General features: G+C 42.1%; 1 protein-coding gene across 1 annotated transcript in view; it reads right to left on the bottom strand.

The window, feature by feature from the left end:
• Positions 1 to 1,250: 1,250 nt before the first annotated feature.
• LOC308286402 (TOX high mobility group box family member 2-like) overlaps positions 1,251 to 14,626 on the bottom strand; it is a gene marked incomplete at both ends in the record, with an annotated part of 92,285 nt that continues 78,909 nt past the window's right edge. The window contains 4 exons of the mRNA XM_080727399.1: positions 1,251 to 1,293; positions 3,118 to 3,245; positions 4,795 to 5,184; positions 10,860 to 10,940. Coding sequence (XP_080583525.1) covers positions 1,251 to 1,293; positions 3,118 to 3,245; positions 4,795 to 5,184; positions 10,860 to 10,940 — 642 coding nt within the window. The remainder of the gene's footprint in view (positions 1,294 to 3,117; positions 3,246 to 4,794; positions 5,185 to 10,859; positions 10,941 to 14,626) is intronic.

Genomic DNA, 14,626 nt, shown 5'->3' with positions numbered 1-14,626 from the left:
AACATCTCCCTGTAGTACTGGTCCCTGCCCCTAAAAAAACTATAAGGACCCCTCCCCCCAAAAAACATTTATGGCAAAAGATAAAAAAAATAAACCCAAATAAAAACAAAACCAACAACTACATAGCGAGTCCAAAATAAATAAAACAGCAAGAACGACAACAAAAACGGAGAGGAAACATTGTTGAAAAGAAGAAGAGGGTTCTCGTTGTACTTAAAGCTGGATGGGTCACTCACAGGGGGACTCTTTTCCACTATGAAGAACTAAGTAAACCGTTAACATATTTCTGTAGTTTTCAGCTCGTGACCCAAAAGAGAAATTAGACATTTGCCCAGGACCCAAACTAGTGAAAACAGCAGATCTACAAGCTTGAGCTTGTTGATCTGCTATTTTCACTACTTCTTAAAAATGTTTCTAATTTATGGAATTCCTTAGATTTTATATATATTGTTTTTAATTAATTAATGAAATTAAATTGCACACATTATTTTTGTATCTTCAACATTTTTGGTAATGTTTTTTTTCTGTGGTGTTTGTGGTTATAATGTATAAATGGATATGTAAACGTTAACAAAATAAACATCACAGAACTGAAAGGTTTCAGGTTAGGGAAGGTTCTGAGTTAAGCCTTCATAGTGGAAACGAGCCAATGGTAGAGGCAGAGGAGGCCAGGTTGTACTGTACTAGAAGGAAGGGAAGGGAAGGGAAGGGAGGGACACAGCTTTGTAGTACAGGGGTACAGGGTTACAGGGGGCCTTTAGAAGTGCTTGCCAAATGGAAAGAAAAAGAAAGATGACCGACAAAAGCGGTGTGGCACAGATAGTAGTCATCTGGTCAAAAATAAACACACACACAAAAAGACCTCTGGTCACAAATTCTTCATAGAAACCACGCAGAGAAATAATAATTACATTGACCCAGAAAGTGGTGGTTGTTGGTGGGTGATTTGCGGTGTCGTTGAACGGGGAGGAAGTGTGTTTTACCTGTATAGGTGGATGCGTGTGTGTGCGCATGTGTGCGCGTGTGTGTGTGTGTGTGTGTGTGTGTGTGTGTGTGTGTGTGTGTGTGTGTGTGTGTGTGTGTGTGTGTGTGTTATATAAATGCATGTATATGAGGGGGAGAGGAGAAGGAGTAGGAGGGGGGGGGGGGGGAGCAGGAGGAGAAGGGGGCTGGGGAAGGGGGGGGGTTGTTGAGAGAAGACCCCTCCCAGTGTCGCCTTGCTTCGCTGACAGCCGACACCAACTTCAGCTTCAGGTGAGGTAGAGTGGCTTGTCCCTGGCTATCATGCTGCCACTAGGGGAAAAGAAAAAGAAAAAAAACAAAAAACAAAAAAACAAGACAGGTTAAGTTAGTAATGAAAATGGAACTGGAACTGTCCCATCAGCGGCTTCGCCCCTTGGTTGTATAGCTCTGGAACTTGGGGACAAAGCGTTGCCACCCAGGACTACAAGTTGTATGTCTGACCTATTTCTTTCTGACGCCGAATCACAGATTTGAAGGTATTAACATGTTCCTAAGGATCTGTGTAGTAAGAAAGAGTTGGTCAAGTGTACAGTTGTACACTCTCAGAGATAAGAGGGTCTTTGCAAACAACATTTGAGAACCACTAGTACTAGTTGGACTCATAATGTGCCATATATAGTGTCGTAGTAAAACAGTGTCATACATATTCTAAAGAAAACCTGGAGACTTGACATTCAGTTATTGGGTCTTATGATCAAAAGACATGTCGCCACTCCGAAATTGACTTCTTATTGTCGGAGTGGCGACACTTCCATAGAGGTTAAGTTTAGGGTTAGGGTTAGAGAGTGTCGGAATGGAGACATGTCGGAAAGGAGACATGTCGGAGTGGCGAGGTGTAACCATCAAAATAAGAACATTATATTATTATATATTATTATCTATCTATCTATCTATAATAGTGTGTAAAAAAGAAAATCTAGAATTTGCCACAGAATTTTAACCCTGCTGTTTTGTGCTGAATTGATTGTGCAAAACAGTTTATGTGAAAATGTATGCTAGGAACTTCTATTTTTGTATTTTATGCTGTTGTCTGAAAAACACCTGACAAACTCTATTATGTCACCGGTACACGTCCTGTCACTGTGCAATATGAGGCTCACAGTTTTTTGAACATGTCTATTTAAAGCAGTGAGGAACTGCTCATAGGACTAGGTGTGATTATTTCTGAGTTTCAGTCCAACTCATAGACTGGATGGGTTTAAAATCATAAAACCAAATTGTCTGAAATAAGGGAATATGTTGTGATCTCAAGACTTGCAATGTTCATTTATTTTTCAAATTATACTTTGCTAATACTAACACTCATTTGTGATGCAATCGTATCCATTTTCAAGATGATTCTACCTGAGAGAGATACCCGATGAAGGTCGTTTTGAACGAAACATTGTAGTAGCCTAATAAAAGGACTTTCCTCTGGAAATGGGCTATATAAATTCATTATCATTACAAGCATCTGATGATTCACAATTTTAAAGTGTCATCTAATAACTATTAATTTACCAAATATCTGTCCGTCGTCTGTAAACCTGAATGATGATACTAATACTAAACAGTGTCGCCACCATATGGTAAAAGCCGCATGCTGAAACAATGCCCAACCGACATCACTGACTGACATCACTACAGTGCCCACATTTGGAGATGGCCTATAGACATGGAACACCATATATGGGCATAAAAGAGTGCCAGACAGACAGACTGATACAACGGGTATTGCACAACTGGACATCAATGGTGACTATTCTGCCCAACGGGCACCGGTCTGGGTTCTCCAACATTACATCTGAGACACCTACTATACATTCAGTCCCTCATATGCTGTGCACACTTATAAAGAGAGTCTAATTCTTGGGTTTCGACTCCTCAGATTGTGACAAAGATACATTATCTGACAGAGATGGATTGTTAATAAGCAGGGAAAAAAAGAACACATAATCCATAAACCTATTCAGGCCTTGGCCCCCAAAAGTGAAGTTTTAAAATGTTTGCCCCTTTCTTATACTATTTGACAATTTGGCCAATATTTGATACCCCCCCCCCCCCCCCCCCCCCTCAGGTTGCAAACCACTGACATAATCCTGGACCTTCACTAACCTGCAGTGGTTGCCACACTCCCGATTGCAGTATTCACTGTCCCAGTCGTGGCTCTGAGGCCCGCCCGGGCCTGGGGACTGGGACCCCCCAACACTCTTCTGGTACTCTGACTGGAGGTGGGAGAAACTCTGTGGGAGAGGGAGGGGTGAACATTAATGATAATGGTGACGCTGAACACACAAAGAGCAGTTTTCTGAATGGTGAACAAGTCCGCCAAGGCCATGTTCCTGATTAATTCTTAAGAGGTCTTTACACAGCGGGAGTGTGATAATTAAATATGCAACCCAAAAATGCGTTTGTGAATATTTCACATTCAAGCGCTTCATACAGTACAGCTCATTCATACAGGCCTTTATTCAAAGTGAAAACCCTAGTAAAACTTTTTTAGTTTTAGTCAAATGGACCAGAATTGCAACAGTACTGTGCCTGCTCTTTGCCAAAAATAGCCGATCTACCGCGACGCGTTGTGAGACGGCTATCTTTAATCTAGTTTTGCCTGGTTAAATTAAAAAACACCAGGGACGTGCAGAGAAGGCAGGGGCTGAAATTTCCAAAAGGGCCTTTTGTTGAAAATATCAAAAATAGCAGACCTCCAAGCTCACAACGCGTCGCAGCGCAATGCGTTGTGAGTTTGGAGGTTGGCTATTTTCGGTGCTTGATAACACACTGAACTAAGCATTATCAAGTCAATACTGGAGATGTGGCGTAAGGGCATGGAGTTTTACACAGAAAGGGCAATTCTTTCAACATAAGATGCTGCATTCAATTTTGGGAAAGTTTGGAAAATGCAATTCTCTTGAACGCTGCCTTAAAGGAGTAGTTCACCCCCAAAATGACTTTTTTTCTATTGACTACTCATGCCATGGAGACTAGAGTTCAATAATATTTTTTGTTTTTTGTCGCATTCCTAAGACAAAAATGTGATAACAATAAATTTACCCCCATTCTTTCCGGATGGGGACCCGTTTCGAAACGGGTCCCCATCCGGAATCAATGGGTGTAAATTTACTCGAATCTAATTTTTGTCTTAGGAATGTGACAAAAACCAAAAAATATTATTGAACTCTAGTCTCCATGGCATGAGTAATCAATAGAAAAAAAGTCATTTTGGGGGTGAACTACTCCTTTAAGGCAGGGGTCTTCAACAGGGGGTCCGCGACCCCTAGGGGGTCCGCGGAGGTACTGCAGGGGGTCCGCGAAATTATTGGTAAAAAAAAAAAAAAAAAGATTTCAAAAAACGTTTTTTTTTTTTTTTTTTCACATTTATGTTAAAAAATAAATCATGATTCTATCCATTTTGAATAGCTTGAATACATGATTACTATGCAATTGACAGATTGTTCTCAGTTAATAAGTAGTATGTTTAGAAATGGTAGTGGTACGGCCCACCCTGCTCGCTGTAACTTGTACATGTTTAAAATAAAAAATATGTCGTAGCCCCGACCCTCCCACCCTACGAGGTGGTAGGGGGTCCCTGCTCCATCTCCCCATCAGTTTGGGGGTCCCTGGCCTGAAAACGTTGAAGACCCCTGCTTTAAGGTATGGCCTGGAAAAGGGGCATTTGCATTTCTTTCACCATTGTAAAAACTGCATTTGTGGACTGGAGAGGACACTTTTTGCAGACAGGCTCAAGCCCCCTTTGATGACTATGTGTGCACATGCCTGAAAAACACGTACCTGCTGCCCAGGGGGAGGGGAGTGGAGGGAGGCCTGCAGCCCCATCTGGTGGGAGATGATTGGCTGGGACTGGCCGTGCTGCATGCGGAGGGAGCTCTGGTGCAGGGACAGCTGCTGGTGGGGGTGCAGGGGCGGGCTGATCTGGAAGGAGGACGGGGGCGAGGCACTAATGCTGGGCAGCATCTGCGACTGGCTGAGGGTCCGCGACAGGGCGTGGCGCGGGGCGTGTCCCGCGTAGCTCTGCAGGTCGCTGAGGGGGGGGAAGGCGCCGGGGCCCAGGTACGGCGAGGAGGGCTGGGGGGGAGCGTACAGGGGGGCGTTGGCTGGCATCATGTGGGGCGAGTGCTGGCCTGTCGGGCCACCTTTCGTGTCCACAGGGTCGTTGTACGTCTGGAGGGGGCAAACACACACAAGTTCTAAGTCAGTCGTGCTCAACCGGTGGGCCTTGAGGATATTACAAAAAACATCCCGATTTGAATGATAATACATTATTAAATATACAAAAAAAGTAATGGTACAGTATGTCTTCTTTAAAACATTGCCAAATTAGTTTTCATTGTGATACCAATAGACTATGCACAGCAGCCATATTGGAGAGAAGTTGTCTCTTCTCAATTCCTTCAAAGGTGTTACCAATGATACTAATGAAGGCTCTGTTCCATTTCATGTAACAGAGTGGTTTTCAAACCTTTTGATTTCAAGGACCCCCATAACTCTCAGAGTTACACAGCTTTTTAAGGAGTCATTTGGATCCCCAAGGAACCATGAGGGTCCCTGGACCACACTTTGAGACGCACTGGTGTAGCAGAGTGTTTCCAGTGAGCCAAGCCAACATGAAAAATATCAGCACATTAGACTCTCTGTTTGACCAGAATGGAACAGAGCATTCATTAGTAGTATTGGTAACACCTGTGAAGGAAGTGAGAAGAGACCCAACTTCTCTCCAAAATGGCTGCTGTGCATAGGCCTATAGCCCAAGAGGGCGATAGCAAGAGGGTGCAAAAGACCTGTACTTCCCGTTTCTGTGTGACGTAGGTAGATACCTTTTTAGGAGGCGGAAGCATGTTTGGAGTCTATTCATTTACAATGGGAGAGCTAACGTGAACACAGAGCAAAATAATAGTTCAGAAGCTATAGTCACTGAACTAAATATTGGACCAGATCATCACAAGCCACATAATATTAACAAAATTGTCATACTAAGTGGCTTTTTTCAGCGACACAACAACTGAGAAAATCAACTTTATTATTGCTCTTTATCTGTACCAGCAACACACTCTCGCGGGATCTATAGCACAAGTAAACAGGACGTGCGCGAGATTTGCCGGCAGAGCCTGCGCCCACTTAGGAGTCTATTTGTAGGATTTGTGTACCATGTCGCACTCTAGTGGATCCAATGAGGATGAGCTATCTTCATTAATTAAATATCTTTGCTATAGCCAATTATAAATGTTAGATCGGTTATAGATCCATTGAACCAAGCCGGAACACAAGAATCGAGTGATCATTAAAACAAACATGCTCTGAAAATGCACGCGGTTCAGTGGTCAGACGAGTGACCGCTTTCAAGATCTTCAGGTGGGGCCTGATCCAGAAGAGGTTGAGAACCACTGTTCTAAGTCATCATAACAATGCATTTAGCCACAGGGATCAATAAAGCATCCGGTTCAATTAAATATTGATGATAGCGTTGCATCTTACTGGAGGGTTTGTGTTGCAGTAAAGACTTCAATTTGCACTGAAATGCACCTCGACACAGCTTTAATGAATTCTAAAATATGGTCACTGTCAGGCAGAAACCTTGTATCTCGCAACTTTCACATCGCGCCCGCGAGGCGTTGTGTGCTTGTAGATCGTCTATTTTCACTAGTTTAAATCATTTTTAAAATGATGAATACAAAACTAACAGTTTTGGACATACAAGAGGTTTCCACCCAAACTACTAGTGAAAACTATTTTCACTTTAAAAAATGAAAAAACACGGCCAGCTCACGTATTCGGTAGACAGTATGTGTATGAGTCACCTTTTTAAATCTACTTTGACAAGAGTGTTCCTGATTAGTGCATTAGGTCATGTGATACGGTTACAGCATGGCTCAGGGATATTTTCACATAGGTAATGATAGTGTTTTTTTTAATCACACATACAGTATGTATGTGTGAGGTACATAGTACATAGTAGGTACATAGTCTATCACACATATAATGGGTTTTTGTATCACACAATAGACACATTTTTATTTTGAAATCAGACATGAGAGAACAGCATATTCAATAGAACTCCTTTACTTCACTTTAGCCTTTTCCATTTCAAACATTGTGCAAAGATGCTAAATTCTCCTCACTGTCGGGTGGAAACCTTGTAGGCTTGTGTTCGACAGCGTTACGTTTCCAATTATGGAAGACATAGTTCCATAATAGTTATTATTTAGTCTTGCAAGCACTTGTTAATATTTGTATTGGTTCAAAATGTATACAACCCACAGAAGGATGTGACCACTGTCACTCTAACTTGAAAAAAAAGAAAAAAGAAAAAAAAAGAAATAGCTGACATCTAAAAGCTCCCAATGCATCACATCGCTCTGCGTTGTGAGCTTGTAGATCGGCTATGTTTGCTACTTTTGTGCAAATTGCACAACACTATTGCACCAAAATTAGGGCATTAATTTACGGGAAAAAATATAAACAGTTAAAATATGGAGATGTAAGGTTTTTTTTTGCCCGACAGCGACACTATACTGTACTGTATGCTCTTGAAAAACGTGAACACACACACTTTCTCTCCCACCCCCCCCCCCCTCTCTCTCTCTCTCTCTCTCAGTGGTAGTATATATGTATGAAATACGTCCAGTCTTTCTCATTAGCTGTCAAGCCTGCTGAGGTGATGTATGGCTGTCTGCTATTTAGTAATGGCTTACATCTATCCCACACAGCCAGTGAAATAATCAATGTTGAGGGAAGGAGGGATGAATAAAGCAGAGGCAGAGATACATTTGCAGGGTCAAGTGGAAAATGAAATGCTGAAGAATAGGGGCAAGAAGGGGAGAACATGGAGGGTGAACGTGTTCGGGGAGGCAGGGCTGATTTGTTGCTCCCACATTTGATTCCAAGGCAATATTTGAGGATGATGCACTGCAACTGTATTATGCGCTGCTGTGTGTATCACTTTTAAATTATGATATATACATATAAGTCGTCTAAAAAGGAAATTATCTGCACTCAGAAACATTTCTGCACTTGTACAGTAAGTGCAGAAATGGGGGGATGGGAGAATATTTATTTTAAATATAAAATGAAGCCTATTCTTGTTATCTTGAGGCCTCTTCTTGTATTCTTGTATTCAGAATAAGGATTTTGTAATTTCAAAGGACCACATAATTTAGATGGGTGCATCACTAAACGAACTGATAATGGGGCTTGTTTATGTCTTCGATGTTAACAGGTCACAAAAACTAAAAAGGCAACAGGTGCATGCCAGAGATGTCTTTTGTTTTTCAACCCTCAACCGATGCTCCAATTACCTCCAAATCCTCCTAGTGCCCAATTCATTTAGAAAAGACTCCCTCATCGGTAATTACAACAACAACAAAAAAGAGTGAGAGAGACATTTTGAATGATGAGATTCAGCCTGGCATTCTGATTGGCTGGTCCTGAATGAGTTGTATGTTTTGTCAGCCAAACCTCCCCCCCCCCCCCCCTTTTTTTTTTACCTCCAAAATGGCTGCCAGTCTGCTTCCGTAAAGTACAGTAGTCAATCAAGGCTCCGTATAGGAGATGTGACGTGAATGTCTTAATTGCACACAGACAAGTGATTAGAATCGTCTTTGAGTTAAAAATAAGCCACGCTATACAGAGGCTGATGAATCATCTATTCATGGTTTAATCAAGGTGCTTGTTTTCACTCCGCCAGCATGACAGGAAGTGAGGAGATGGAGGGGAGAGGGGGAGGAGCCTGGTATACCGCTGCTGTCGGATGGAAACCTTGTATCTCCATCAGGAGTCAACATGTCCTACTAGGGCCCAAGGTGGAGGGGCCTTAATTATTTTATATACTTTGGCTATTGAAAAATAGCAGATCTACAAGCTCACAGCACGGCACAGAGTGCCGTGCGCTTGTAGATCTGCTATTTTTGAAAAAGTCGTGAAAATGTGTGCAAATCTTTAAATATATGTATTTTTTTTAAGCGAACATTTGTAACTCAAATTTTGCTTCTGGGGGGTCCCTGGAACGAAATATTTTGAGATGGGGTCTGTGGCCAAATACATATCATTTTTGGGGGTCCTTCCCATGAAAAAGCTTGAGCACCACTGACTAAAATGTCCACCACTAGCAACCATGGCGATGACCCCTGATCTCTGTAGTTCAACCTTTTAATTTTCTTTCGGTAGTAACTTTGTCATGTGACAAGAATAACAAGTTCTTGCAAATCCGCTATTTTCAATATTCATGAAAAGTTTTGAAAGTCAAAGTGGTCAAAGGAGTACATTAGTTTTTTTTTCTATTGATTACACACACCATGAACTCTGGAATTCATGGCGAAGTTTATGTTTTTGTCGCACACTCCTGAGCCAATCATTTGATGAGCGGCAGAGTGTCCAGAAGGAGACTCTAGTCACCGATGGGCCGGTCATCAAATTATTGGCTTAGGACTGCCACAAATCATAACAATTTCCACAAATTCAAGGCTTGTGTAACTGATAGAAAATAATATATTTTTTGGGGTGAACTGCTCCCAGTGGCGTCAGTTCAGAAAAAGCTAAGGTATGGCCATACCTTAAGAAGTACATTCTATTTTCTACGGTGTCTTGGGCTGGTTATGGCAGCCTGGAATGGTTGTTCAAGTGCAGCTAAACTTGGCATGTTAGTAAACGTGCCACAATACCTTGTTAAAGTGACCATTTTGTAAAATGTTGTAGTTATTTTACTGTAATTCAACAACATAATACAGATAGACAAAGAGACATTCATGGATTTATATTTAAAGGTAACTTTTATTTTCCCCCCTGGACCCAGGGTATGGCAGCTGCATACCCCTGCCATACCCAATTGACGCTCCTGACTGCTCCTTTGAGTCTTTCTGTTGGTTTTATAAATATTTAGCCGATCACAAGTATTAACAGAGCTTGTTAAGTCAAAAGAGCACAGGTTCTAATAGTCAAAAGAACACAGGCTCTTTTCCACATTTCCTGAAAGCTAACCATTTTGGACATACATGGTTTCCACCCAACAGCGACAATATGCTAATGCAATTTAGGGTTATGTTATCAAAAACAATGCAGAAAGAGAGGGAAATGTGGTGCAATGCACCAAAGTGAACAGATGGAAATATGTTTATACAGCATAACCAGCACAACACAACACACACACGTCGCGGGCGCACATGTACCGTACACACACCATCACCCTGCATCTGCTGCGTCGGTGCTCAGCTAAACATTTCAAATGATTCCTCTTGGGGAATGCAGTGAAGGTGTGTGTTGTAGTGGTACTGGTAGCAGCGCGGCAACAAGCATTGGCAAAAAACAGTGGCCCTTAGGACACGGCCAAGTCCACAGTGGTCATTTAGAACGGCATTTCATGGAAAATGTTCTACCGTCGTCTCGTGGAACAACCTGCAGCCAACACAATGCAGGAGCTGTCTAAAACACTAACACTCCATCAGGGACGGACACACACACACACACACACACACACACACACACACACACACACACACACACACACACACACACACACACACACACACGTAAAACCATACTGTAGATACTTACTTCTTATTTCTCCCCAGGTCACAAATCGGGTGTGTTTGGGGCCTAATTTTCACTGTTCTCCTCTAAGCACACACACACACACACACACGCGCACGCACGCACGCACGCACGCACGCACGCACACGCACACGTGCACACGCACGCACACACACACACACACACACATTACCCCACCCGGCGCGTGTACCCTTTCCCTGGGATGAGAAACCAGGGTGGAATTCTCCATCTAATTTATCATCCCTTATATCGCCACTGACCCATGTATATCAGAGACATGACTCCTTCGCGGTTACCTTGGAAACCAGACTGGCTCTGTAGGCGGCCAGCGCTTTCAGGTACTCCTTCTTGGCAGCCTCTGTTTTCCTCTTGTAAGCCTGCAGGAGCCAACACAACAACAACAACAACAACAAGCACACTTGATTAGAAGGCCGACGCCACAGGGCTGCCATCACGGCAGGTTCACGTTGATCTAAAGGCTGCAGAGCAGCCAAAAGGGCAACGCACATCCAGAACCATATTATAGGTTGGGTGCTGGACTAATCAAAATGTATAAACATCAGGGGTCTTCAACAGGGGGTCCTCCAAATCTCTGAGTGATAGAAAGTTTTTTTCTCTTTTTTTTAAATTAACCACTTGAACCCTAGTGTCCATATTCTGAGAACTTTAGCCAAAAATATCCGATCTACAAGCTCACAACACCTCACGCTGCGAGGCGTTGTGAGCTTGTAGATCGGCTAATTTTGGCAAAGAGCTTTGGTGTAGAGGGGAAAGGAGCAGACTAAGTACAGAGTGAAAGGTCAAGTTTATTAAGTATTGACAGTTCAAGCGGTTAAATATCTGAAAACACAAATTGACATGAATCCAAAATACACTGATGATAATCGATCCTGCTGTCAAACGATGAAACTATATGGAATCTATGAAAATGTTTTGGGGGTCCCTGCTTCATCTCTCTCTCTAAACTAAGGGGTCCTTGGCCTGAACATGTTGAAGACCCCTGGTATACATGTAAGAAATAGGGTAGGCTCGAAACGTTACCACTATAGTACATTTCAAACTTGGGAGTAGTAATTTGATGTGCAGACTCTTTTATTTCTTACAGGTTCACGTTGACCCTCACAACACCGGCAGAGGTGGAGGAGGTACTCAGATCTTTTACAGAACAACTTGAGCCACAGCATCCGTATTGTGGGGAAAACCTTGGTGGAAAATAGCCCATCTACAAGCTACTTAAGACGAAGAGATTTGCCGGTGTCGACAGGAGTAAAACTGTCGATTTAACTCAGGTCCAGTTTACTAAGTCTAGAGTCTAGAGTTTACTAGACTTAGTAAAGTAAGACTCCAGAGGGTTTACGTGATTAATTAAAAGTAGCTATACCACAATATAAAAATACCCAGTTACAAGTAAAAGGCCTGTCAAACCTAATTGAAAAGAGCCTTTCTACAAGCTCACAATGTGTGAAGCGTTTTTTGAATAGGCGATGTACTGTACAAAATAGGGCTTAAATGGTTAATGTATGTTTTATATTGATCATCTAAATCAAACACAACAAAAACAACCACACTTGATTAGAAGGTGACACCAGAGCAGTTCACACTGACCGACAGTTGCAGGAGCATTGGTGCAACCCACATGGCAGCACTTAAATTACATCAAATGAATGTACAAATCTTCTCTTCTCTCCCAGACGCCCAGGCACATCTTTTCAGAAAGGAAAGGGGGTATGTGGCCAAATACATATGAATTTGTTCTCATGTGTATGACATTTGTTTTAAAAAAAGAGCTCTCATTGTTGTAGGTTCATGTATACATGTATACCGTTGTATATTTTGTAATTTTCTCAAGTAAAAAAAAAAAACATTTGAAACAAATACATATGAATTTGGGGGTCCTTGGACCTTGACCTAAAGATTTCTTTGAGAACCACATTAAAACAATTTGGAAGCTTGATCAGTAGTAAGCTGTTTGTCATGTTCTGGGAGCTTCCTTCTCTCTCTTCCACCATTAGAGCTGTTGCTCGTCCCTTAATCAGAGTTGATGTCCTATCAAAGCATTCAGACCAGGAATAACAGAACCAGGGGGGAATAATAACAACAATTCCAAAAAGCATTAGAGATGAGGCAATCTCAGGCCTTCTGAACGAAGCTCAAATGATGTGGGAAAATTGGTGAATTCAAGCTAATGCCGTCGCGTGTCACTCCCGGGCTTGATGCTGGAAACGTCCACCCTTAAATCAGTAGGGAAGACTCAGATCTCTGTTCCTCTATTGTGAGTTTTAGTAGTACTGTATGAAGACTGAAGTGTGTGCGTGCGTGCGTGCGTGCGTGCGTGCGTGCATGCGTATGTGCGTGCCTGCGTGCGTGCGTGTACGCGTGCGTGTGTGCTTGTTTGAACGCAGTGGGTAATTACTGATCTTCTATGAGTGACTGCTTGTGGCCCACGGAGGGGGTCTTTTCTCTCAAAGCGATGGGGGTAGGATAACCATTAAGCATTCATGTGTTGCCAAATGCACACATGCAGGCTGGCTGGTAAGCACTAAGTGCACACAATACAGTAAGTAAACATGTGTCACGTGTGGACACGTGCACGTTCTGTACTACAGTATGTACTATATATGCTCGCGTCGGACACGTTATTGTGCATGTTGTGTTGGTAAAGCAGATGTATATGCGTGCTCTAAAACATTGTTTCTTAGTGTCAGGTCTGGGGGAGAATGGACCCTTACGGATCTGTAACTCTGAGCGTGTACAAAACTGAACCAAATGGACCTTTATGGGTCTGTAACTCGGAGAATGTATAACTTTGTACACTCTCAGAGTTAAATGAACATTGAGCATTTAACAGCATAGTTTATAATTTATAGAGTCCCAAAGTAAAAAAAAAAAAGTCCCATTTGTACACTCTCATTGATACAGACCTGTAAAGGTCCATTTGGTCCACTGGGCGGGCCCCAGACCAGGTGTTGAGAAAGAGCGCTCTAACCTTCCCCACGCAAACCTATAAACTCAATCAGCAAACAGCTGATAGCATAGCATAGCATAGCATAGCATAGCAAAGTCCTCACTGGTAATTTATTCTCTCAATGCATGTATAATGCATGTAATATGATGCAGTGATTAGAGCACGGTCGACCTACTGTACATATCGGTTTGGCTGAAAATCATCCAAAAAAATGTTGACGACATCGGTATTGGCAATTATGATGTGTCTAGATTTTAAGCATCTCACAGCGCATCTCTATGTAACGCCGTGAGAGATTGTATATCAGCTATTTTGAAATGTTTGAACGGGGCCTTAAATAGAGTTTAGAGCTCAGTTTGTATTTTAATTGTTTGCTTGTTCATTGTATAATTAAGTAAAATGTTCTTTATATTTTCTTACTTTATTCAAATTTAAGTATTAGGATATGCACCTTTTTTGACAGAATATCAGTCAAAACATCAGTAATTGGTGTTCTAGGACTCTCCAAAATCAGGATCTGCGTCCAATAATCTGGCATCAGGGTCAGGCTCTATCAGTTATCTTTTGTCTATTTGCAATCTTCTATTATTTCCTCTCCATGCCTATTTTCAGCCACAATGGCTTTTCTTTGACAATTAAGAACAAACATAAGAAGGCAAGATAGCGACACAAAAAAAGCGCACAAATCCTCACCATAAAACATAATCCCCCATTAAGAAATGAATGAAGACTAACAAACAGTTCCTATTGAAAAGAAAAGGACAGAGAGAAAAAAAAAAAAAGAAAGTTGCGGCCTTATCCTTCACCCCTTAAATATTGATAGAGATGAGGCTGCCTCTTTAATGAACCCCAAAGTACTCCCAGCAGCTTTAATTTCAAATTAATTTAACACAGCTAATGATTCGCGCAACGACGGATACTTTTAAATAAATTACCATGCCTAAGGATTTCTAATTATTCCAAAGTGAGTGGATTCATTAGCAATTGAAGCCGTCACGAGGCTGCAGGTCGGCCTGAATTAAAAATAACAAAGCTGCGAGCAGAGAGCATATGCCTCTGTCGTGAGCCTGACACAGAGGTGTCCCGGCTGAATTAGCC

The sequence above is a fragment of the Nannobrachium achirus genome, assembly GCF_963921795.1.
Source record: "Nannobrachium achirus genome assembly, chromosome: 6".
Taxonomy (NCBI): Eukaryota; Metazoa; Chordata; class Actinopteri; order Myctophiformes; family Myctophidae; genus Nannobrachium; species Nannobrachium achirus.
This window is presented reverse-complemented; position numbering and strand designations above follow the sequence as displayed.